The sequence below is a fragment of the Myodes glareolus genome, chromosome 4, assembly GCF_982192425.1.
Source record: "Myodes glareolus chromosome 4, mMyoGla1.1, whole genome shotgun sequence".
Classification (NCBI taxonomy): domain Eukaryota; kingdom Metazoa; phylum Chordata; class Mammalia; order Rodentia; family Cricetidae; genus Myodes; species Myodes glareolus.
Genome location: NC_142029.1, coordinates 82,864,144 through 82,891,519, shown reverse-complemented (window position 1 = coordinate 82,891,519; position 27,376 = coordinate 82,864,144). Strand labels below are relative to the sequence as shown.

Genomic DNA, 27,376 nt, shown 5'->3' with positions numbered 1-27,376 from the left:
TGAATCAAATTAGTGCTATCCATTTGCACATGGATATGGGGCCACCCACTGGATCACAGACAGCCTGTCAGTGGCCAAACTCCCAAAAGAAAATGATTCTCTCTCCTCTGCCAATGGCTCCTTAGCTAGAGAGGAGGCCCTCTGAGTCCTGCCAAACTCATCCTGGAATTTTGACTGTCTTGATCTGGTGTAGGTCATGATCTGTGAGTTCAGGAGCACAATGATGATGTCATGTCCACACGACATCCTTGACAATACTCTTCAACATCCTCCATCGATTGCATTCTTTATGCTCCCCCTTCCATGATATTTCCTGAGTCTTGAGAGGGGAGTAGTTAATATAGCTGTCTGACGAGGCTTGGGCACCCACAGCTACTTTCTCTTAGCACTTGAATCAGTTTTGAGTCTCTCTGTCAACTGCTGCCCATCACGAAAAGAAGTTCCCCTAGCCACAGTGAGAGCAACGCTAATCTATGGGCACAGCATAAGTATTTAGAATGCAATTGGACAACATGACCACTTAGCAACACAACAGTGATAGATGGGTTCCTCCTGTGGCTTACGACTCTCTCTCGGAGACAGGCTTACAGTGCTAGGCATGGATTCCCTCTGTGAGCAGGCCTAAGATCCTGTTAAAAAAGCCACTGGTCACCCCCAGATCAGTCACACCACTAGAGGCCAGCAGCATATCTTGCCTGGCAGGTCAGTTCTGTCCTGTTACAGGATCCAGTGCTAGGCAGGGCTAGTATCTTCTCTCTTCCTGTGGCTTTTGTAACACCTTCAAGACCAACCAAAGCTGGCCAGCAGGGAAGAAATCAACTGGTCAGCTCCAGATTGATTTCTCTTGATCCTGCAGCTGAAGTGGGACACTTTGGTTTGAGTTTTAAAGTGTCTTTAGCCTAAAGATCCATTAACATTAGCTTTTAAAAATGTAAGTAATTCCTGTTAGTTATGAATCTTAATCATAGGTTCTCTTAAAATAGTAAACATTCATTAAAACTGTTAATTGGGATGTATATTGCATGTATCATTAGCCATAATTTTAAAAGCCTTTATTAAAATGCCTAACATAAAATGCTTTCATATTCTATCCTGTGTATAATGCGTACATGGCCCAATATGTGAGCCCAATAGATACAGATCAAGATTTAATGATACAGATGATATGTCTTAGCTGTCATTCTGTACTGTACCAGATATTTCCTCCACTATTCCCTTGAATGATAGTTCATATATAAATACATATAATAGATTCATAAAAATACCTATACATATAGAATCATTCTGAAACACATCTTATCAATTATCTGAGAATGTGATAGAGAATTGAAATCTGAGATGTGGTGCCATGTTGACCAACTATGTTGAGAGAATGTGGAATTATAGATGGTGGGTTTTGCTGGTTTACTTTAGAATTCCTTATTGGCCATAATATTTTTACAACTTTATCAGTGATCAAAATCTACATAGGTCATCATAAACATCTCAAAAAGTAGAGAATTTGTATAATAATAATAATTCAATTTGATATCCTTTGGCCCAGAAAAAAGTCAAGAGTAAGATTATATTTTTAAAGGGTTGGTTATGAGATTCATTTAGGATCTAAAATCAGTTCCAAGACCAGAGTGTGGAAGTACCAGCTTTTCTACTGTTGGATTATGGAAACAGTGTTCTCACTTGAATATGAACAGTAGAACTTTTGGTTGGATTTATGAATGTTTTAAGCTCAAACCAAAAAGGGTCAAAAACTAAATATACAGCTTACTATCTATAGAGTGACACCCTTGGGACCCCCTGTGGGAGGTGCAAGAAGAAAGAATGATTTCCCTGAATAGGATGTTGACTCAGATGACCTGAAGATCACCACCTAAATTTGATTGTGCACTTTAAATTGAGTTTCTGGGTGTTTACACATTAATCTGCCATTGACTAACTCAACTTAGTAAACTATATGTAGCAGATAACTATTTTACCTCTGTCCTTTGTTTTAAAATAAATATATAACTTTATTATTTTATACTTAATATTGCCTAGGCAACTAAAGATCACAAATTAATCAATTAAAAGTTAAGTACACCTCTTCAGTGACTACTCTGGGTTGTTTCCAGAATATCCTTTAATTATGTAAGCTCATATCTGAAATTGTTCTTTCTGAATAATGATGGTTTTCAGTAGCCCTAAACCTAGACATGTGTCTTAAGTTGTGCATCTGTGTGTGACAATGGGTGTGTAGTCCCTGGCATCCCTCTGCATCATGTTTTGGCTTTCAGAGACATTTGTTTATACTATAGAATGGTCATTTGCTACTCGTTTTAAACATTGCCTTCAAAATTCCTGTCCTGTATTGGTGACTGTATTCAGTGTTATACAGAGAAACAGAACCAACAGGAGATAGGCACATTTGTGCACACACATACATGTGGTGTGTGTGTGTGTGTGTGCGCGCGCGCGTGCATGTGTGTGTATGTGCATGAAGAAATTTATTACAAATGATGGGCTCTCTTGGTTGTGTACATAATCTGTTGTCTGCCCACCAGAGACCCAGAAAAGCTGTTGAGATTCTACACAAGAGCAAGAAGACACCAGATCTCAGACATCACGTGAGAAACTACTTCCTCCTTCCTCCACCCTTGTTCCATTCAGACCCCACTGCAGTTGGATACTGTTGACCCATACTGGGGTTGTTGAGTCTAGGGATCCAAACACTGATCTTATCCAGAAACTACATTCAGACACACCCAGAGATAATGTAACTGTAACTTTGGAGCAGTGGCAGTTGACATGTAAAATTCGCCATCACAAGCCACACACACCCCCCATTAGAAAACAGGTCCACTTCCCACAACAGGTGTTGAAAGTGCCGGATGTTTCTTTTTCACACACCTTTGAACCTGAGGCCTCTTTCTGGTGTCCAAATTCCATTTCAGGCATTCCAGACATCAAAGCCCCTCTACCAATGCCAGACCGTGCAGAAGCAGTGCCAGCCGGTGTCTGGAGCTGGCAGTGCCAGCCGGTGTCTGGAGCTGGTAGCAGAGGTTTCTTTCCTAGGCTGCATCTATGTCACATGTTAAGGAAGCATTTGAGGGAGCTATATAACGTCCAGACATGATTTCCTTGCCCACCTGAACATCTGGGGATATTTTCATGACAAACGCATTTTCTGCTTAAATAGGAGAAATGGTTTGTTTGGTTTGGAGTTTGGGGTTTGGTTTTTGAGACAGTAGCCCAGACTGGTCTTGGACTCTTGGAGATCTTTCTGCCTTAGCCTCTTCAATGTTGGGGTTATGGGCATGATCCACCATGGCCTGCTAATTTCTGTTTCTGCAATAGTGAGCCCTGATTAGCACAGGACTAATCTTATGCTACTAGGACCCACTGAGTGAGCGATAAAGGTGGGGGAGATAATTATTCAAGCTCTTAGTGTTAATGAGACAAGTCACCTCGTGTGGCCTGAGCCAGTGATCTGGGGAGAAGTAAGGAGAAGTAGGGACCCCGATGGCAAACTTATGTGAAGAGGTATGAATCTATGAGCATAGTGATTTCAAAGATTGCTTTAGGGTGGAAATGGAGGTGGTTATAAGAAAGAATGCTTGTCAGAACAATAAATATTATATTTCAACTATTTCAAGAAGCAACAATTTTTCTTTTTTAATATATAAAGTTTTGGTCTCTAGAGTGTATCATGCCTTAATCACCAATCTCTTCCTGCTCACCCCATCCATAGTTTGCTGAACCTAAGATGTTATTGATATAAACTATCATATTTTGAGTAAAACACTTGTTAAAAAGTCCTTAAAGTGCTTGCCACACACCCATGAGGACCTGAGCCTGTATCCCCATATAAAAAGAAAGGTGCAGTGGCATGTGCCTATAGTCCCAGAGCCAAGACGGATAAAAGAAGAGGGTGTCTGGGTCCAATCTTGCCAAATCAGTGAGATCTAGGTTCACAGTGAGAGACCCTAATGCAAGAAATAAGGCAGCAAGCAATAGAGGAAGCCTCTGACTTCCATGGCCACCTGCACTCAAGTACACACACTCGTTCACACACATGCACACATACCCATCCACACACACACACACACATGCCCATTCACACACAGAGATCCATCCAAACACATCCATCCACACACAGAGATCCATCCAAACACACCCATCCACATACACAGACCCATCCACACACACACCCATACATACATACTCATACACACGCATGCACACACACTCACCCACACATGCCCATCCACACACACACACATTCCCATCCACACACACACATAATGCCCATACATACACACACCCATCCACACACACCCCACACCCACACATACCCATACATACACACACCCATCCACACACACCCACACCCACACATACCCATACATACACACACCCATCCACACACACCCCATACCCACACATACCCATCCACATACCCACACATACCCATCCACACCCACACACCCACACAATGCCCATACATACACATACCCATCCACACACACACCCCACACCCGCACATACCAGTATACACACACACACACACACACACACCATACACACAACTAGAAATAAGATATGAAAGTAAGTACGTAAGTAAAATAAATGGTTTCTTTACACCAGGGTAATACTTTTAAGACTTGGTACTCCAGTCCCTAGGACTCAAATCTTCTTCACTGCAAATCTGTTTCCCAGGAAAGCACATTTTACTTTTAGTGTGAGAAATTGTGCCCACATTTCTACTGCCTTTTACAATGGTTTTATTTAGAATTTTAATTTTCACAACTAAAATATTGAGAACACTTTGTGTCAAAGGGACTATAGCCTTCTCAAATTCCCATAGTCTCTTAAAGGTCAGAGACATATCTCATCAACTGTACTCGCCAACCGTTTGCTGCCTGGAAAAGCAGAAAACCATATGCTTTTGAAGCAGGTCATGAGTAAATTTATGGGCAGCCTTGACTTCTGCAGCGAGCATGGACTGCCATCTCTCTAAATCACAAAATAGCCCTAGACGAATGTCCAAGCCTGAGGAAGCGAAGGCGCTTCCACGCCACCGTGTCAGGGCATGTCAGCAGGTCGGTTTTAAAGATGATTGCTGAGAAGGGAGGAAAGAACAGCCCTGGGCCGCGGCCTCAGGGAGATGGATATCCGTGAGCATGCACCTCATGGGGTAGGCTGGGCGGTGTGTGGGGACGGGAACTGTGCAGTATCATAGACTTCTTCATTCATTTTCGTTCAGAGTGGTAATTTTTCATATCGCTAGTTTTCTGTCATCGTATGAATGCCAAATTACATTTTGTCCGCACTTCAGATGCTCACAGTCTTCGGATTTCTTTCTTTTCTTCCTTTTCACCTCATTCCATCCCATCCCTCCATCACCTTACTGGTTCCTTCCATTTTCTGTCATTTTTATTCAGTTTGTTATTTTATTGTTTCATATTCTTTTAAAATCACAAGGCTCTCATTCTTTACATAGATTTGTTACTTTTTAGGACTTGCTTAAATATGATACAGGCTGAAAATGCAGACATTATCTGAATCTGCTAATTGTCTAGTTAGGATTTCCTATTGCTGTGAAGAGACAGCATGGCCACGGCAACTCTTTTTTGTTTGGTTGGGGTTTTTTGTTTGTTTGCTTTTTTTGTTTGTTTGTTTTGGTTTGGTTTGGTTTTTCAAGACAGGGTTTCTCTGTGTAGCCCTAGCTATCCAGGAACTCACTCTATAGACCAGGCTAGCCTCAAACTCACAGAGATCCTTCTGCTTTTGCCTCCTGAGTGCTGGGATTAATGGCGTGTGCCACCACCGCCCGGCCCGACCACAGCAACTTTTATAAAGAAAACATTTAATTGAAGTGGCAGCTTACAGTTTCAGAGGTTCAGTCCATTATCACCATGACAGAGATTATGGCAGCATGCAGGCAGATGTGGTGTTGGAGCTAAGAGCCTTTGGTTGGTGTCCCAGGCAGATGTGTTCCTTGCTGGCATGCTCATTTTGGATAAGGCCTTTGTTCTGTTTTATTGGAAATCATCCCCAGACAGGCATGCATTCAAAGCATAATAAAGAATTAATGTAAACTACATCAGCTCCAGGTATCTGTAGTGTGCACATTTTCTAAAGTCTTTATGTTTTCCCTCTAGTTTGCATTTTTCACCAAAATATGACAACACTTAAGAAGGGGTGGGTCAAAATGAAACAAATCTATTTCCTATTTCTTCTTCTTGTTCTTCTTGTTCTTGTTCTTGTCCTCCTCCTCCTCTTCCTCCTCCTCCTCTTCTCCTTCTTTCTCCACCTCCTCTCCTCCTCCTACTCCTCCTTTCCTCCTTTTTCTTTTTCGTTTTTTGAGACAGGGTTTCTTTGTAGCTTTGAAGCCTGTCCTGGAACTAACTCTTGTAGCCCAGGCTGGCCTTGAACTCACAGAGGTCCTCCTGCCTCTGCCTCCCGAGTGCTGGGATTAAAGGCATGTGACACCACTACCTGGCCAACTGTTTCTTTTTTTATTATTTATTTTATATTTTCTTTGTGTGTGGGGGGGAGGTATTTTACTTGTGTGTATATCTGTGCATCACATTTGTGAAGTGTCTGTTGAGGTTAAAAGAGGGTGTTGGATCCCCTGGGGCTGGCACTGCAGAAGGTTGTGAGGCTGAGCCACCATGTGGGTGCTGGGAGTCAAACCCTGGTCCTCTGGAAGAGCAGCCAATGCTCTTAACCACTGAGCCATCTCTCTAGGAACACTTAGATCTATTTCTAGTAGATTTCGAAATCCCTACCTGACTGAGGAATGTCTTCTCAATCCTTATTTCATTACCTTCTAGAAGGACCATAATCATTGTTAGATAAGACCAGAAGTGTCTGGAAGGCGATCTTCTAGGTAGCTCCCCAAGGATGCCATGAAGCTTTGGGTACAGGCTCAGACCCACACCTTGATGACTTGCTTCCTGGCTTTGCCCTTTAAGGTGAATTAAATGGAGTTTTAATCTTCTTTTCCAAGTCTTTCTAGAATTTTGTCCCAGTGGCTTCTAGAGGCAGCACAGAAGAGAGCTGAGTGCCACTGGCTCCTGAAGCTCCTCTCTAGCTTAATTTCCCCTGCTGCAAAGTGGAGACAATAGTTAAGATTCACTTCATGAGGTGGCTAGGATTTGAGTTTATAAACAAAACCCATTGGTTGTTGCCCAATGCTTAGCAACTTGTGTTTAAATATTAGCTATTACTAATTCCAGAAAACCTTAAACTGAGATTAATTCTTCAGGTTGAATTTTAATATTATTTATTTATTTTGGTTTTTTGAGGCATGGTTTCTCTGTAGTTTTAGAGCCTGTCCTGGAACTAGGTCTGCAGACCAAGCTGTCCTTGAACTCATAGAGATCCACCTGCCTCTGCCTCCCAAGTGCTGGGATTAGAACTTTATCTTAAAATGTACTCTATACTCTTTTAAATACTGGGATAATCACAAGTTGGGCAATGTTAGAATAAATTGGCATTCACTTTGCGAATTGGTTTTTTTGTGTGTGTAAGCACCATGTGCCATGACATTTTGGTTGTTACCATTAAAACTTCGAGACTGTACAGGGAGTAGTGTCTCTCTCTCTCTCTCTCTCTCTCTCTCTCTCTCTCTCTCTCGTAGGGTTTAAGATTTTAAAGAAAGAAGCTGCCTCTAGTAGAGTCTTTAACCATTCCCTGAGGTGTTCAATGGCTGGATGGAAGAGATGGGGTTACGCTGTAGTACTTTACAAAGAACTTCTTGGAGCTTCATGCTCAAAAAAGGCCTGGCAAGTCCCCTGATGTCGGGTGAGGGGCCTTTCAGAAGTCTCGGACCACCCATCACTATCCATTCCCTCCCAGCTGGACAAAGAGAGGAGGCAGGTAACAGCAGAGCCCCATACCGAAGTGCCGGCTCGCCTCGGGGCGTTTGATCAGCAAGTTCGATCATTTGATCTTTCTCTTTGGATCTGTTCGTCTCTGTACATACGGAGACAAATCACTGCCATGCCCTGCCGAGCTTAACAAGCCCAGCTTCTAACCGTATTCTTTATTATAGGGAAAGTAAGATCTATGATTTTTTTTCTTTTAGGTGGGAAATTTAGAGTTTGTTTTACTAGTGTTACTATCGATGGATGTTTTTAAAGTGTATTTTCCTAAGGTGCAGTGTTCATTCTGACAAAAATGTTGGTGGGTGTGCAGCTTGCCAGACTTCATTCGGTTTTGGAGCCTGGGTAGAAAAGAAACAGCCAAGAAGTCTTTTGTGAGGGACGAGGAGACGGCTTAGCGGGAGAGAGCGCTTGCTGCATAGCATGAGGACCTGAGTCCAGACACCTTGTTCTCGGACATAGATGCAGGCACCTGTAACTCCAACGCTGGTGGGGCAGAGGTGGGAGGATTTCTGGGGCTTGCTGCCTCAGTCCCCCAAAAAAGGGCAAGCTCCAGATTCAGTGACAGATCTTGTTTCAGGGGACTAAGCAAGAGAGTCCTAAAGCAGAACACTTGACATTTTCCTTTGGTCACCAGACGAGCACATGGATGTGTCTTACACACACACACACACACACACACACACACACACACACACACACTAGTAAAAATTGTTTTAAAGTTTTGGAACAGTATTAAGGATGCAGAATACAACAGATAATTCTGGTGTCCATCCCAGAATAAACTCCCTCTAGAGAATAAGTTATGGATAAGGGACAGTGTAAATAATGGTTTTTATGTTTTCCTTAATTAATAGTGTCACCCTTGAAAGAAGGGACACTCATGTCTAGGCAGAAAATTGGTGAGCTTTTTCTGAATTAAAAATGTTTGACACCTGAACTTGTCAGTCGGTGAACTCGCTATAGCCAAGCGGGTAATTCACATTTGATCATTAAACGTAGTAGCCTAATGTGTATAGACACTCGAGGTGTCTGTGGCACCAGTGTCTGTTGTGGCAATGCTGAAGATGGGGAGACAACCAGAAAGTGCTAACGTGGCCGCAAAGGAGGACTGTGGTACTTGGCACCTCACCGGAAAGCAATCAAAGGATATTCCCTATGAAGAGCCACTCAGGGCGCCATAGATCATTTCCCATGTGTCTCACTACATAGACTGTCTAGCAGTAAATTTGTCCCCCTTAAAACATAAAGAAATAGACCATGATTTTAACTAAGCATTTTTTATTTTTCTGTACAGATTTGAGCTAACTTATATAATGACTTTCCAGTGAGCAATGGGTTAAATGCTACTTTACTTACTCTAACACCTGCCATTTTTGATGTTTCTCTGGGGGAGGAGGGTGCAAATGAATTATATCTAGTGTGTTGTCCTCCTGTTTGGAGGGCAGATGAGTAAAACTGATGATTATTTTCTCCATCACTTTTTGTCCACCCAATAAGTGAACCCAGTTGATTCTACCTGATAAATATTTCTCATCTATTTGTTTCTTCCCATGCCACCAGCATTTGTCAATTCAGGTCACAAAAATCTGCCAGAATATATCTTAACAATTTCTTGGGATTTTTTGTTTTGTTTTGATTTGATTTTGATTTTTGGTTTTTTGTTTTGTTTTGCTTGTTTATTTTTTGAGACAGGGTTTCTCTGTAGCTTTGGTGCCTGTCCTAGAACTTGCTCTTGTAGACCAGGCTGGCCTCGAACTCACAGAGATCCGCCTACCTCAGTGCTGAGATTAGAAGCATGTGTCACCACCGCCTGGCAGTCTTGACAATTTCATAAGTGACTATTGACAAAATGATCTTTTACTTTAGAGGAAGATATAATAATAGTGACAAAGTAATAACACCATGGGTGCTCAGGTTCTGGCAGCCCATTGTGTACCTCTAAGTATCCTAAGCACCTACATACTTTGGTTCATTCGATTCTTGGAACTACCTTGCAAGGTAGCTGTGACTTCTCTTCCCACTGAACCCTAGACAGACTAAGCAGCTTGACTAAAGCTGCCAGTTGGTTTGTGATACTTTGTTGTAAAAGGAGCAGCGGGCCACTTCCCGCCGCCCAGCTCCCAGCCACCTGGCTAGCTTATACCCCGAAATAACAACACACAAATTGTATTCATTTAACCATTGCCTGGCCCATTAGTTCTAGCCTCTTATTGGCTGACTCTCACATCTTGATTCAACCCATTTCTAATAATCTGTATGTCACCACGAGGTCGTGGTTTACCAGGAAAGATTCAGCATGTCTGACCTGGCAGCTTCATGGCAGGCAGCTCTCTCTCTGCCTCCTTTCTCCCAGCTTTCTGTTCTGTCTACTCCGCCTATCTAAGTTCTGCCCTATCAAAAGGCCAAGACAGTTTTCTTTATTCAACCAATGAAAGCAACACATAGAAAGAAGACCCTCCTACACCAATACTTGTGTGAACTTTCTCTCCACTCCTAACCACCAGTTCCCTCCCTACCGCCCTGGTGACTTGTCCTGTGGATGTAAGTCTTCACTCAAGACTGTTAGGTCTGAAGGGTGTGGTCTTGCCCCTCTAATTCACCCTGTGTCTTTGCTGCCTGACACTGTGTCTAAGGTATAAGAAGCATTGCATCTCCTTAGAAATGCAAGTTTAGAATGGCGTTTGTTTACAGAGAAGTCGCTAAGAAGTACAGGTAGTTTCTTTATACTATACCACCCAGTTTCCAGTACTAACATTTTACATTAATGCAACATACTTGCCACAACTAACAGATATGTGTTGGTATCTCATTATTAACACAAGACCATATTTTTCCTTTCAAATAATATTTTGTAAGTATTTTCAGTTTTATTTTATTATTACTCTGTGTGTATGTGCATGACATGTGTGTATGCGCATGACGTGTGTGTGTGTGTGTGTGTATTGTAAGTGCAAAGATGTAAATGTCACTCACATGTGTGTGGAGGTCAGAGGACAACTCTCGAGAGTTCGTCCTCTCCTTTCCTCATGGGTCCACGTAACTGAGCTCAGGTCATCGTGCACAGCAATACTCCCGCCCCCTGAGCAGTGACACTCGGGGCAGTGCTTTGTTCACATTTCCTTGGCTGTTACTGCACACCCCTTTTCTGCTCCGGGACCTTGCCTGAGATGCCTCATCTAGTAGACCGATCTCCTTAGGCACACACCTCTTTGTTTCGACACTTTATTGGACTTTCCTTATTTCCAATTACCTTAAGCATTTTGAGAAGCTCAGTTACGTAATCTGTGGCAGGTCCTCCCTCTGGGGTTTGTCTGACATTTCTCTCCTGATTAGACTGGGGTGACAGCGTTGAGGGGAAGTCACAGGAGCAAGTATCATTTCCATATGGCCATTTGCTGTCAGCGCGACTTCTCGCTGGTGACATTTATCACCTGACTCGTGCTTGTCAAGAGTCTCCGTATTATCCACTCCTTTCTTTGTCCTTCCATACTGTCTCCAGGAAGACACTAGGTCTAGCCTTCCTCTGAGGGGAAAGAAGATATGAAGCCTCCTCCTTGTGTTAACTGATCCAGTCATCCAGTGCTGCCGCAGTACTGATGTGGAGCCTGGATCTTCATTGTACCTAGGTTCTGATTCAGTATTGCCTTTTGTTGTTGCTGCCCAGATTATTCCTTCTTTGCCCACTGGGGCTCCTTCCATGTTTATCTGCTGTTTATTTTGTTTGTCTTAAACGCATCCCTTTCCGGCACAACATAATGTTTCTCATCATGTCCCAGACTTAGATTGACCATTTCTCCAAGACTCCCTGGCTCCTTTCAAAGGCAAGCAATGAGGAACCATAAGATCTTTGGAGACACAAAATAATTAAGTTAAAAATTTGATTCGTTTAGAAACCACAGATCTGCAAAGAATGAGAGAATGTGAGAGTCCCACCATCCAAAATAAACAAGTATCGTTTTTAATTTTGCTTCTGACATCGTTTCCAAGAAAAACACTTAAAAGGTTAAAGATCGTTGTTCTCCTCTCTGTCTTGCCAGAAGCAGTCAACCACAGTCTCCATGTGTAGATTTTCTTTTTCAAACATGTAGACTCTACATTGTAGAGAGTACTTGCAGGAGAAAATATATGTTAAGGAAAAGACTGGACTTTAACTGTGCTGTGTGCCCCAGCTTTTGAACTGTTCTAGGTGGTAGCCGTGACTCTTCCCTCCACTGTTCCACTCACTTCTCCTAAGCTAGATTTCCCTCTTGCCCCTCCCTCAGGGATATCTTCTCTCCGCTCTCGTTAGCAGCCAAGTCTGTTCCATCCATCTCACCCACTGTTTACTCTCTGTAGGCCGCCCATGTATCACCTTTCCCGGAAAAAAAAAAAAAGAATGTCTTAGCTAGGGTTTCTATCGCTGTGAAGAGACGCCATGACCACAGCAACTCTAATAAGGAAAGTATTTAATTAGTGTGGCCCACTACAGTTCAAAGGTTCTGTCCATTATCATCATGGTGGGAAGCAAGGCAGCATGCAGGCAGACATGGTGCTGGAGCTGAGAGTTCTTACATCTTGATCCAAAGGCAACAGGAAGTGAACTGACTCACTGAGCATGGCTTGAGCACATAGGAGACCCCAAAGCCCACCTCCACAGTGACACAATTCCTCCAACAAGACCACACTTTACTCCAACAAAGTTCCTCCTTTTAGGGGCCATTTTCTTTCAAACCACCACAGAGGATGTCATGCTAGATGTTGTAAGCTTTGTGAAAGCAAACATTTTTGAGACTTTTTAAAATTAACTTTGCTGTTTGATAATTTCATACATGTTTATGATGCATTCTAATTACTTTCCCACTCACTCTCTCTTCCCTCTTCCTCCCCCATCAACCCCTTTCCTCCCTCCAAATCCCTTCCTCACATTCATGTCTTTCTGTTTGATTTCCTCACCCACTGGCTTTAACCAGGGCTGTCTGTTGGAACTTGGTAGGCTCACCAATAGATACAGAACTGAAGACAATGACTTCTCCTCTGCCTGAATCTATCTATAAGTGGAGCGGGGGTGTAGATGTCCCCATTCATAACTGATGGTTGACAGGAACAACCTTTGCAGGCCAAGATCTTACATGCATAGCTGCTGGGCGGGCATGACTGGGATGGCCACGTCATATCCAGAGATGGCATTTCACAGTCCGTCTCCCTGTGTTCTGATCTTACGTTCTTTCCATTCCCTCATCTATGGTACCCACTCCCTGAGCCTTAGGGAGGCTTTGAACTGCAAAGAACTGTGCAAATGTAAGATCTTACTACTCTGTTCATTGTGAAAACAAAACAAAAAACAAACAAGAAACTTGAACTTGACACTTGAGGCATCATTTATTTGTTTGAAGTGTCTGTTTAGAATAGAATAGAATGTTAGAATAGAATCTTATATTAGCATATTCTAGTTGGACTGATTCTGAGCTCAGCAATATTATCAGTTCCTTCCAATTCTTTCCAAATTGTTGCTTTCGGAAGGCTGAGGCTGTCGGGCTGGAGGTCGTAGGGTATCTGGAAACCAGAATAGTAATTTTCATGGCTCTTTATTCTATTTTTCTTATATGTATTGTTCCTCAAGATGTAGGAAAAATACCCACCAAAGAGAAAAGGCCTATCATTGAATCTCATAAAATCAGCTCTAGCAAGTGACTTAAAATGGAAAGTTAATTGTCCAGTTGTAAGTTGAAAGGCTGCCGTGTTCATCTCCAGTTCTTGAATTCCCTTTGTGGAAGGTTCTAGTGATGATGTTCTGGGCAGAGCAGGAGGTTTTTGGAAATCCCAGTAACCCTCATTTTTTCCCCTGTAGCCCACACTTACTTTGGCAGAAGAAAATTTGGAAGCAGTCGCTGGAAGACAGTTGGCATCATATCTAGAGAGTGGACAGCAGCACAATGAAGCACTTCCTGCGGTAAGTGATCGAGGCTCCCTGGGTGAGCCCTCCGAAGGGGAGAAACCTCCTCGCCAGTTAGAGGGCTAGCTATCTCCTCTGCTCCTCAGTTGTGAGCCCCAGACAGGGTCATTGGGTTTGCGCTTTAAACGAGGGTAACCTGTGAGTGAGGCTCCTCTCTTCCTCTGCCCACCCTCTGATGTTGAGAGAGCACTTGGAGATGACAGGAGAGCCTGGTCAAAAGCATGAATGTTCTTCATGACCTTGGAGACATGTGTTCCTCAAGAATGATATGCAGTCGTCTGAAAGTTGGGGTCAATGAACCAGCTGTTAAAGGATCAATAAATATAATTTGTGTAAAATCGTTGTTCTAAAATAAAGACTTCTAAGTCTTCAAAATTTAGGGCTCAACTGACACACCGGTCCACACCAGTTCTTCTCCGTGGTGCCAGTGTGCTTTGTCTGTCCCTGCTGTCTCCGCGATAGCCATGAACAGCTCCCACGCTGACCCGCACAGAGAGTCTATGCTAGTGGACTTTGGACAGTCCTGTTGCTTAGAAGCCATTGGCCAGAGTCCTTGAGACTAACTCCAAAGCTGCTAATTGCCATCAGATTTTCCATTAATGAAATATATTGCATCATATTAAAAAGTTACAAAATAGAGTTAGTAGGAGCATTAGAAAATTCAATACATTTTCTGGTATGATCTTCTTTCCTTCAAGGTAGTGACCTCCATCTGATACACGTTCCTTGTTCTACCCTGGTCACCCTCGAAGCAAGTTGTGGGTGAACTTGCTTCTTTCAAGAAACTGTTTGACTCTATCAGAGGCAATTTAAACCTTTCTTCTCCCCACTGGTTTTGTTTCCATCACTGTTTCTGGAGGCATGGGTAGGAGGAATTCTCTGTGCTTGGGTATGGTCAGTGGTGACTACTGGGTAATTATGCAAACTACCTGGAGATCACACGTAAGCCACTTCCAGATGTCAGAGTTTGTTATCTTGAACAGAATGTTCACTAACCTGTTTATCTCAGCCATGGGAAAAGAAAGTATCTGAAATATCACTAACGCGTTTATTTGACCTGATATGTCTTTGGTTGCTATGGTTATTAAGTCACCTGTTTACACAATCAAGGAAAACTGGTGTGTACAATTGTCTCCCGAATGCAAATGTAGATCGGTCAGCTATAGAAGCACGCTAACAGGCAGCTTCGCTGTGATACGAAGTTTAGCGTCCAGGACTCCCTCTGCCACCAGAGTTATGTGATGTGATGATGAGGGTTGTATCAAGCCTGTACTGATGAACTTTTCTACACTGTCTCAATGCGTTTCAGAAAAACTTGAGCCAACACACACACACACTCAAAGAGTTTCTATTGATTATTTATTTTGAAATAACAAAAAGAAATTTGTTGCCCATTCTTAGTTGATTATTGGATTTTGCTTTAGATTTTGCTTTTAATACTTTTAGCTGTTATGTTGCTTCAGTTCATTTTATGTTAATATATGGAATGTGGAAGTATAGACATCAAGAAATTTACAAACTAAGGTTATATTAATATTTATTTCCTGAACAGTATATTCTCATAGCTACTGGGCAAGTTTGGAAACGTTTCAACCAAAAAGAAGGTTATGTAAATGCAGCCTGAATGAATCAGGTATTAATTCCTGATTCTACATTAAGTAACACGAGAAGCTGACTTTTCCTGAGGAGAATTTCAGCATTACTTAAAAGGCCACAGAGAGATTAATCTGTCAACTTCTGAAATGAAACGCTCCAGGCCTAGACCAGAGGAAACTAAATGAACCTTTAGAATCCAGATTGTAAGGAAGAATGAATTCTAACTCACATTTAAAGTGTGTGGTGTCTATCCGAGTCCCTTTTTTTTCCTAACTGCCTTATCCAAGCAATTTATAAGAAAGGATTTATTCAGCTCATGATTCTGGAAGCTGGGAGGCCCAAAGTTGAGGGACTGCACCTGGAGAGGACTTTCTTGCTGCCAGAGACCCTGAAGAATCCCAAGACCTTACAAAGTTCTGCTTGGTGAGAGAGGCATGTGACAGATGCCCCACTCCAAGGTCATAAATGGATTGATCCACTAACCCATACATGGACTCATCCACAAAGGTGGCACATCCGTGGCCTAGTCACTTCTAAAAGACATCCCTGGTCCCACCCCTTAACACTTTACAATGGAGCTCAGTCTGAGCATGAGTTTTGCACGGGGCAGTCAAAGCATAGCAGTAACCTGTCTCTTCCGCTGCTGCGGCTGTGGAGTGTAGTGATGGTGGAGCTACTCAGCGCATAATGGGATGGAGAAAATGGTTTACGTGTGTTTTTAATTGCGTTAGGAATAATAAGTAATTGCTACAGGGTGAGTACGCCCAGCTAAAGGATATGTTTGTGACTGAATGCAGTCGTAGAATATTGACTAAGTAACTGCCCTTGGTCACTCAATCAGATGTTAGCCACAGCTGCATAAGAAGAAAGCAAGGCATCCCATAAATGAGGAAATATACCTCTGTGATCTCAAAAAGAGGTCAGCGTGTCTTATACCCCAAGTGAAATTAAGGATTCAGGTTTAGTTTTTGTAACTTTATTTATTTTAATTCAATTGGTAGATACAGTAATAAGGGACTTGAGACTCATACTGAAAATCTTTTCCTTCATTAGAGTTTCATTATTTTGAGATTTTATTTTTTTAAAAGTCATCAGAACATTATCCTGGAAAATTCTGATAAAGAGAATTTTAAAATCACCCCTCATAAATATGGGCCACTGTCTCTTCCAGCCTCAGAGTCTCACTTTTCCATTGTGAGCCTTCCTGTGTATGCTCAAAAGGAAGGAAAGGCAAGAATTTGCCACGCTCAAACCTCCATGAGCAACTCAGGACCCGTCCCTCCCTCCAGATTTTGAAGTAATTAGGAGAAGTATTTTACCTTTCTGATTGGCTAATAAAGTCTCATCTCTCACGAATGTAACTGGGGCTTTGTAAGTCATTCAGCCTTGGCTAACGTTTGGCCCACTGATTCTTTCAGCCAGCGTTTGCTGTGACGACACCTGTATCACAGCGTTTCCCTTCTCAGAGCTACTGTGTAAAGGACTTAATGGGCCGTCGTATAGAGGAAGACCAGGGAGCTTACTCAGTTGAGTGGCTTGTTCCAAGGCACACAGATATTTGAATACAGACCTATTTCTGGTAGCTTGCGTGTTGCGTGCCTCCCTTGTTGTGTGTGAGTCTTTGTGGGTGAGACGAAGGGATGGGAGTCAGTCTCTGCATCCAAGCAGCAGAGCAACTAGAGAAGCGAGGCTGAGCTCAGATATAGGGAAGGGTGTGGCCTGTGGCAGACTGCAGACTTTCTGGCCACAGAAGTCTCCACTAAGGCAATACTGACAAGGGTGGTTAGGGCATTGCTGATTGGAGCTGGGAGTCAAACCCTCGGCCTTCACCTTCTAAGCATGCCCTTGGTCGCTGAACGCCATCTCCAGAATTTGGACATAGGCAGTTGAGAGGACTGCAGGTGCAGGAGATGGAAAAGCCACCCTGAGCGAAGTGAAGTAGGAGTGAGCACCACTGCACCAGCGGTCGCCTTCAGCAGATGTGGGCTCTGCCTAGAGTGAGCAGAGGATAAATAAAGGAGTGTAGAGAGTGCGGACATGTTTGCGAGTGTGACATCAAACACCCCAGGAGCATGGCAACGTGTTTACCCCAGTTCAAAGCAGGCTCTGAAGAGAATCTTTTTCTCTACTAGAACATCTCCTGTTTTGTTTTGTTTTGTTTTGTTTTGTTTTTGAAGAAAATGCCAGTCCAATCCTTCCCCTTAACACAAATGTGAAAGCAGAGACCCAGAGAGGCAAAGTAGCTTGTCTGAGGACACATGATTCACGCTGGCAAATTGCAAATAGGTTTGAAGCCTGATTTCTAGACTATCCAGGCAAATGTCCACACCCAGTACCAACTGATTTCTTCTGCTTTTAAGGGGCAGCCCCACAGGGGTGTGTGGTTGTGCCTGAATTTGCTTTGTGTCCCTTGAAGCATTGATGAAGTTTATTAGAGAGAAAAGCTAAGTCTAAAAGTAGCAAGAGCAGAAAAGTGACTGTATAACCCCTGCAGCCAATTCCCCCATATCAGCTGGGCTCTTTAATCCATTGCCGCCATTTTTCCCTTTTCAGAATACATACATGCATACATATACACAGAAACACATTTCTATGTGCATACAAAGCATACATGCAGACCTGAAGTGTACATATGCACACATATAACTGACTAATTTATACATATCTAAGAGCACACGTTTTTCCACACATTCAAATGATCAACTGTTTCCACACTCTTGTAAGAATCTATTAACTCGGATCTTTGTCCAGGGGATGCCCTCTGGGTGGTGCCTCCAGAGTGTGATGTTGCCAGTCCTGTCTGCTGTTTTCCGTCAGTTTTTCAGAGACTCACTCTGGCTATGTGACTGTTTGTTAAGCCCCCCCCCCAAAAAAAGAGACAGGATCAACAAAAGCCGGGGCACCCCATATAAACTGCTCTGGATTCTATTTATTTATCAATTGAAATTCTTCTCTTCCTCTGAAGGAAGACCTCCCAGGCATTTCTTATCTCCCTGTGGGACAATCAAAGTTGACTTTTCTATTGTCTAAGAGATGGTTCAGGGTTTAAAAACATATCTGCTCTTGCAGAGGACCCAAGATAGCTCAGTTCCAAGGACCCATATCTGTCAACTCACAACCACCAGTAACTTCATATCAAGTGATTCTACACCCTCTTCTGGTCTCTGCAGGTGCCTGCACTCATATGCACGCACGCGCGTGCACACACACACACACACACACACACACACACGCACACGCACGCACACGCACACATGCACACACAAACACATAATTAAAAATAAAATCAATCTTTAAAAGAATCTTTTAAAGACCAGCTTTTCCCTTCAATCTCAGAGGATGAAACTATACATTCTCCTCTAGAGTTACTATACTATTTTTCAATATTTCAGTGTTTAATTCTTTATTATTATTGTCGCTGTCTGTGTGCTTGACGTGTGTGTGTGTCAGTGCACATGTGGTGGTCACAGGACAACTCTGTGGAGTTGCTTCTTTCATCCCACCTTTATGTGTGTTCCAGGAAACAAACTTGGGTCACTGGGCTTCACTGCCTTTATCCACTGAGCCATCTTGCCAGCCCCTACATTTTGTTCTTCTTGTCCTTTTCCTTACTAGACCGTGACTACGTTAGGGACAAGGACATCACATGACTCTCTTCCTCCTCTGCTCTGACCCCCACTCTTCATTCCTCTAGAAGACATTGTGAGCTCCGTTGTGTGTGTGCTTAGTGAGGGTTTCTATTTGTGGTCATGGTAACTCTTAGAAGGAAAACGTTTTTAGGGGGTGGCTACTTATAGTTCAGAGGTTCAGTGCATTATCATCATGGCAGGGAGCGTGGTGGCGTGCAGGCAGCCATGGTGCTGGCTACATCTTGATCAGAAGGCAACAGGAAGTGGATGGTGACACTGAGGGAAGCTTAAGCAGAAGAGCTTAAGCTCTTCCCTTAAAAGCTTCCCTACTTGGACACATTTCCTTCAACAAGGCCACACCTCCTAATAGTGCCACTTCCCATGAGCTTACGGAGGTCAGTTGCAATCAAAACACCACAGATGGTCATACTGTATTCGTATATGTATTTACTGTTGATGATTTGAAAAGTATTTTTATATAGACATGCTTGTGTGCCCATGTGTGGTCAGGTGTACATGCATGTGTATGTACATGTATGTGGAGGCCAAAGGTCAATATTGGGTTTTTTCCTCAGTCACTCTCCACCTTATTATTCTTGAGCCTCATATTAAACATGGAGCTCTCTGATTTGGGTAGAGTGGCAGAGAGCGAGGCTGAGATACCCCCTCTCTCTGCCTCCTCATCACCAGTGTCACAGGGCACAGCGCCAGCCCTGGCTCTCCATGTGGGTGTTAGGGATTGTACTCTGGTCCTCATGGATTGTGAAAGAAGCAGCTACTAACTGAGCCACTTCCCCCAACCCTAGTTTAAAAATACTTTAGTTTACCAATAAAAGTTTGTGTGCAGTTGAGATGACATTGAAGTTTGTTCTAAACGTCAATATATTGTGTTTGCTGCTCCCTTCATACATGAGATACACAGAATGAAAAATTGTGACTTTCAAAAAAATGAATTTTGTAAAAGGAATGCCTTTAAGTATCAGATTTTTAACTTGAATAATAATGCCATTAATAAATTGAAATAAACTTCCATCCTCTTCTCCTTAATGGAAGAGGATGAGCCATTAATTAATTACCTCACTGACCCATGATCACTTGTTGTCTAAGCCCACAGACAAAACTTCTCTGAACATCAACATGTTGCCTGTCGCCGTGGCAACAGAGTTAGCGACAGCATCAAACCGTGGAAGATAGTTACCCAGCAGTCTCTTTAATTTTTACTTTTCAGAAGCCAGGATGATCTCTTTGGGCAAAGAATGACTATGGACCCCACTCCAGCTGGTAACAGGGCCAGGGACTCTCCCCTGTCCTGTAGGAGGGGAATATTTTCCATGTGTGATTTGCATTTCAAGTCATCTGAATTTTCTTTTCCTTTTGGGAGCTCCATAGGAAAGGGGCCCCCTCACTAGGTCAAACAACTTTTGCCACATTAATTCCACACCAATTGCCAGGTACATCTAATTAAGAACTTCAAGAGAACAACCATAGTTTTCTCCAGCTGTTTGAGGAGAGAAAAAGAAAGAGAGGGAGAGAGAGAGAGAGAGAGAGAGAGAGAGAGAGAGAGAGAGAGATGCTGGGAATGCTGAGCAGCTGCTGTACCTAATGCTCACTTTCATGAGAAGAGTTTCATCTTGGAAAACAGTGATTTGAGCCAATTTCCCTTTTGGATATCTCCTTTTCTCATCAAGAGTCTACTTCTTTTTATTGCAGGATTTCTTCAAGCAAGAATTGATTTTCATTAGCACATTCAATGAAACTGTATTAAAGCCTGTTTTCTCTTATTATTTCAAATGAAGATGTCAGATCCCCAAATTTAAGGTGATGGAGTAGTGTGTGCAACACAGGTACCCACCCCTTCACCCTCAGAGTGAGGTGTAACCTGGCTCTAGCTGAATCCCCCTCTTTCTGCGGCCCCATTCCTGATGTCAGTGTTCCTCCAACGAAGCAGCCTAGACAGGAGTTCACTTATATATGGTGGCGAGGATATGATTCATTTTCAATAATTTACACGTGTTCAGGCTAGAGCTTGAATTTCAATACTAAACATCATCATCAGTGTTTTGTGAAAAAGCATTGCTGTGAACTCAGCCATAAACCCCACTGTGCAGTGTTCTGATAAAATGCTGGCAATGGGAGACATATGGAAGGGCTTACACTTGAGTCAGAATCCCCCGTGCTTCGGCAAGGCATCCCTGCCCAGACGCTGCAGTTCTGCGTTCTGGAACATTATCAGAAAGACAAGATTAGAAATCAGAAGCAAGTGCGAAGCCTTGCTGCCTGAGAATGGGTGACTGTCAGGGTGTTGCCTTTAGTCCTGAGAATCCCTACAGTATCTTACAGACTTATCAGTAGGGAATGGAAAAAAAGAGAATGTTCTTCAAAAACTACATTTTTATCAGTTGCTGATCCTGGCTGAGAGAAGCCCCCTGGAACATGGGTCATGGGTGGGAGGGGTGGGAGATAGAACAGGATCAGTAACTGTGGAAGAGAAAGCCAGTGAGATCTGACCTAGGAGTGTGTTTGTGGCGCCTCCTCTCAGACCTGAGGGCAGAAACACAGTGGGAAACAGTGAAGACTGAGTCTGAGAGCTTCCCCACCCTGAGAACTGGACAGACCCTTCCTCCTGAGCCTCTTCCCTCTCATCAGAAGGGAAAAACATATTCACACGAGTTTCCTAATTGCCTCCTTCTCAGAGTAATATGCCCAAACAGTTAAGAATCTCACAAGACGTGCTATCATTTAAAAATTTGTTCTGCTCTTGACTATCCCGAGTTTCCCCCACGAACTTCAGAGCTTTGGGACTTGAAGTCTTTGCTAACCTGGTCCTTCCACCAGGCAGAAAGTCTGCCCTCAAAATAGTACTGCCAGTGTAGGGGGGGGCTACGAGCTACTACCTTCAAGCATGTCTTGCCTAGACCAGACGTACATACTAAACACAAAATAGATTATGTTTGTCAAAATACTGATCTTGTGGGATTTTTTTTAAAGATAGTACTTAGCATGGCAAGCTGTTCTTTAAATGAAATGTCTGTGTATCTTGGCTCATTAGAAAATTAACGGAAGGACGGGAGAGATGGCTCAGCAGCTTTGAGCACTTATAGCTCTTGCAGAGGACACAGCTCTGGCTCCCAGAACCCATACAGTGACTCACAAATATCCCTAACTCGAGTTCCAAGGGGTCTTGCTCCCTCTTCTGAACTCGCAGGTACCAGGCACGCATGTGGCACACATCCATACAGGCTGGCACAACACTTATACACATGAAATAAATACGTTTTTAAAGCAAACGTCCCTTCTTTGGGAAAAAAAAAACCAGAAAAATAAGGGGAAATTTAAATGTATCTTGGATAACCAATAGTGTTGCAAAAATGCAAGGATGAAGCTTACAAAAGAGTAGGTAGTATGTGACAGCCAGTGCGTTTGGGAGCTTGTCATTCGTGTTTTGTGGTGTGGTTTCTGCGACTGTGGGCTGTCACAGTCTTCTGCACACTGCAGAGTGATGCTTTTGTCCTAAGCCCCACCGCAGCATTTCGACTACGTTTCATTACTTTTGACAGTGGAAATATCCTTGTGGGTATGAGAAAGAGAGCGAGAAAGAAAAGCAAACAGAATAGGGTGTCTTCTCTCTTCTTTTATGTAAAATTATCTGCCTATGAAACCTACATAGGTTTTTCTTTACAATACAAAGAGACCTGGGGAAGAAATGACACCCAGGCTCTAAGTCATTCTGCAGATAGACGCTTCCTGGCTGGCACCTAGGACGGCACTTCCAAGTCTCGAGCTACACCTGTGTATAAGCCTGGTGCAGCGGCCAAAGGGGAGCCGTTCTGGAGCTTGATTTAAGATAGGAAATGGCTAGTGTGTTTCCCCTGGGTAGAGGGACGATGAAGGAGCTCAGCTCTGTGTGTTGATAAGCTTCTCTTGATAGACTCGATACCTGAGAGCAACTTCGAGTGAGATTTACTTGACTCATACTTTTGAAGTTACTGCTATACCCCGGCACTCCGGCCTGTGGGAAGGCAGCACTTCAGGTTGGAAGTACTCAGGGAGCAGAGCTACTCACCTCGTGACCACACAGAAAAAGAGGAGGAGAGGGATTGAGGGATAAGGTCCCACAGTCCCCTTCACAGTCAGACTCCCAGTGACCTAAAGCCTTCCCGCTAGGTCCCCAAAGTACCTTCCTAGGGACTAAGGCTTTGACACATGGGGCTTTGGAGGATGTTCACGTTCTAAACTGTAGTACTCCATAAGCAATTCTCAGAGCCTTTTAGCTCTTGGGAAATTCCATTCTACAAGGACCCAAAGAGTGTGTGGTGTGGTCTCAAGGCATGGGCTTGAAAGGGGGCTTCATCTGGACTTTAATCCACATGTTGAGGTCATTTGTCATTGAAAACTGGACACAGCACAGATAAGATGGCTTTTCTCCTTCACTTTTACTTTATTGTTACAGGACAATACTTCCCAGGATTACTGTCATGGCCATTTGGCTGGACATCAGTCAACAAATATACAACGCAATCTTTTTTTCTGGAATAGTCATCCAACAGTTAGAAAATAGCATTCATTTTCCAAATGAATGCATTTTATAATCTTCTCATGCACCTAATTAAAATGTTCCACTAACTTTATTTTTTAGGGTAACTATTTTTTTTTTTCGAAACCTGTTAACCCGAATCCTACCAGAGCTTTGAATGTATTTAACCTGAACACTTAAATGCCAGGCTTGATTAACACGGGAAGTGCAGCATCCAGCCAATTTCATAGTAACTGGCTGCAAACAGAAAACACATATCCCATAGTGACTTATGGTGATCATGTTATACATGTTAGCGGCTTTATCATTTTCATGCTTCTTAAAATAACATTCAGGAAAAAGAAAGTGTACTTAGTAAATCAAGAAGAAATTACTGCTGATGACTCCAATAACAAGCAATGCCATTATTAGTATCTTCATCCGGAAGCCTGCCAGCCCCCCGTTATTTACATATCACTATTAAAATGGTTTTACTTCTTAGAGGAAATTTAGGTCATTGCATGAGTCTTTGTGTGCAGTTTTTTCTATCAAGGAAATACCACGAACATTTTCGTGTTACGAGCTGCCCTAGGGTGTGATTTTCCTGCCTGTGGAGTATTCCACTGTGCCTTCTTTGTGGAACAGTTTGGAGGCCGTGCTCTTATTCTCATCTTTTCCTTTGTGTTTATAAAAATCTAAACCCTGTGCCTTTACACGCATTGGACTCTACTTTTAACACAAGGCTGTTGACAATATCAGAACCAGACCTATTCAAACACATGACTATAACCGAGGAATTAGTTGACTAATCAGCCCGCTGAATGAGTCCCATTGCTAAGAATGCTGGTGACTGTAATTGATCCCAATAGCCCTAAACACCTTATTTTGGAACAAGAGAGAATCAGAGAACATTTGAGGGGGGAAAAACCTTTTAGAAATGACACCAATGGGAAGTAACAAATATAATTCGGTCTCCTAGGAACACAATGTGAAGAGGGCTGAACCTAACAGTCTGGGTGACAGGTTGTCATTGTCTCTAAAGCACGAGTCACTGAGATTCTGAACAATAGCAGAAAGTAGCAGGCACTTCATTTTCAAATCAAAAATCTACATAAAAAGCAAAGTCACAAGTTCAGTTATGTGTGAAAATGTGCCTGTTTAGAGACACGATCGCTGGTTTCCTGAGGTGCCACTGGTGTTGAGTTGTGTGGTAAGAACATGGTGCTTTGTTGAAACCCAGAAAAGACTCCTGTAGAGTTTCTGAAAAAAAAATTTAAATTTAAATCAGAGAACATTGTCCTCTTGGAGTAAGAATAAAAGGTCAAAAGTGCCTCCTCTGAAAACTGATGAGGAGGCCTTCGGGCAGGAGCAAGGCATGCTGGGATTGGTCAGCAAGGAAGGCAGCAGCCACACCACCAAAGGAGAACAGCAGAAGCCAGGGGAAAGGGAGACAGGAAACGATGAGAGAAAGGAAAAGAGAAAATGCTGGCAGTGGGGCATGAGTAGAATTAAGACTAGAGGCGGGGTGGGGATGGGGTGGGGATGAGATGGGGAATGGTGAGCAGCCATTCATCCAGGCAAGAGGAAGCATCCCCACCCGAAGTCTCAGGCAGAGGCCATGTTAACACTGATTGAGTTCCAAAATATTTAGACAAAGATGGGAGAAACAGAATTCCAGGGTTTCCCCCTCAGCTTGTTGGAGTTGTGTAGCCATGGTAACTGTCCCTCTCAGAAGTGGAGGGATGAACACCTGTGGATGCTGAGATCTAATGGCTGGTTTTCTTCCTGGCTTCTTTTCTTGCTGGTGGTGGCTGCTTTCTCTTCTCTCGCAGCTTTCTATGGGAAGGGCGCTGTCTTTTGTTCCCCACAGGATGCTGATCCAGGTGTGCCTGTATTTCTACTGTAAGTTTTTGTGGCGCTGCATGAAGTTCGTGATGCGGAAGCTCACAGGAAGGTGTGAACTGCAAAGAATTTGCTACAGCACCAAGCCTGGAGCATCTAGAACCATGAAAATTGGTGAGCGAGGAGTGGAAGGGAGGGCAGAATTCACAGTTGGTGGATTGAGAAAGCAATATAATATTTAAATAAGTCATAGTCAAACATTTATAACTCATTATAGCTAATGGCATTTGTGTGTGTTATTACTTCAACAGAAACATCACTGAGGGATTCAAAAAGTAAGGTAAGTAAATTGTTTTCTTATTTTTCAGTAATTTTTCACTGTGGGTCTTACTTTGATCATGAAACATAAAACCTGTGGAGCAGAAGATAGTTCAGCTGGTAAAGGTGACTGCCACCAAGTCTGGGCTTGATCCCCAGGTTCCACATGGAAGAACTGACTCCTCAGGCCGTCCTCTGACTTGCACTCATGCTGCGCAGTGTGTGCACCTTGCACAGATGTGCACACGATGGAATAAAGTACTTTAAGACAATAAAAACTAAAATTGAACTTGCAAGAGCAAAATAGATCACTGACAAAAAGCTAATGTAAACGGGAAGTAAATACATTTTTGCATATATGACAGTTTCTAGGCGCACTTGTAAAGTTTAGTCTATATTAAATTAACTCATTTTATAGCATCTCTTAAATCATAAAACAAGAATATAATAACTGGGTGGTGGTGGCGCATGTCTTTAATCCCAGCAGGGAGGAAAGGCAGGTATATCTCTGAGTTCAAGGCCAATCTGGTCTACAGAGTGAGTTCCAGGACAGGTTAGAGAACCCAAGTTTGATTCCCAGCACCCATATGGGCTCATTAGCAAGAGTAACTCCAATGTGGGGGGGCTCTGACGCCCTCTTCTGAAGTTCAAGTGCACTGTGCACACACAGTGCACAGACAAACACACAGGTAAAACACCCATGCATACAGAAAAAATCTGCTTTATTTTGCAAGATTTTTGATAATTTTATCTCATCTTCTTTAACTTTGGCAACCTTTCGACTATGTCCCTGGGGCCCTCATTCTATGATGTGAAAAAGGAGCCATGCCAGTGTCCTATAAATAGCTTAAAACAAATGATGACAAAAAGAGTAAAGCAAAGCCCAAGCCTTTTACGTGCCAGCTTTACGTCAAATACCTCGACTGGGCAAATGGCGCTACCCCAGCTGTGGAAACACAGAAGGCTCTGGGATCCAAACACGCCATGTCAGTCTGTTTTGAGTGCCCACTTTCATACAGAGGTGTAGAGTTGAAGCCTCCATCCCAGGGGTATGTAAGCCACGGCTGCTAATGGGAGAAACTGATGGAAAGATGTTTTCCAGCTGCTGCAGACCTCAGTGAGCGTTCACCCCGATGCCATCGAAAAGACTATCGACGACATCATGGAGCTGAAAAACATCAACCCTGACATCAACCCACAGTAAGAACTGGACTTGCATGTGAGAAATACAGACCCCAAATCACATGGCTCTCTCTCTCTCTCTCTCTCTCTTTCTCTCTCTCTCTCTCTCCCTCTTTCCATCCCTCCCTCTTCAAAATAATTATCTGCAGTGTTTTGACTTTCAGATGAAGATTAAGTAAAATGGAGGTGCTTCGTGTATGTAAATGGTAATGACTTCAGGCTTTCTCTGGTTTGTAAGCTTATGGTCCTGTCTCTATGAGTCGGAAAAGGGTGGGGGAAGTGAAAACTAATATCAAAACACAAGATCAAGGGAGCCCATTCATCTTCAGGACATGACTTGATTTCGGTGCTGTACATTAATTGCATACATTCAAATCATAAGTGTGCTTATACTGATCCTGCTCCATCTAGAATATTCCTTCAGTTCCCTCATGAATATTCCATCATGCCGGGCTGATAATCTTGGAGACAGTTCCTACCTGCTTGTCAAGAAGAC

At 43.0% G+C, this 27,376-nt stretch overlaps 1 protein-coding gene across 4 annotated transcripts in view; it reads left to right on the top strand.

The window, feature by feature from the left end:
- Window positions 1-27,376, top strand: part of Elmod1 (ELMO domain containing 1) — a 57,806-nt gene that overhangs the window by 7,067 nt on the left and 23,363 nt on the right. The window contains exons 2-6 of one of the 4 annotated variants that reach the window (XM_085688767.2): window positions 2,538-2,600; window positions 13,696-13,797; window positions 25,371-25,554; window positions 25,692-25,720; window positions 26,801-26,898. In XM_085688767.2, the coding sequence (XP_085544893.1) occupies window positions 25,377-25,554; window positions 25,692-25,720; window positions 26,801-26,898 (305 nt within the window). In that variant the 5' untranslated portion in view covers window positions 2,538-2,600; window positions 13,696-13,797; window positions 25,371-25,376. The remainder of the gene's footprint in view (window positions 1-2,537; window positions 2,601-13,695; window positions 13,798-25,370; window positions 25,555-25,691; window positions 25,721-26,800; window positions 26,899-27,376) is intronic. The other 3 variants (XM_085688770.2, XM_085688768.2, XM_048417317.3) reach the window with 3 other exon arrangements.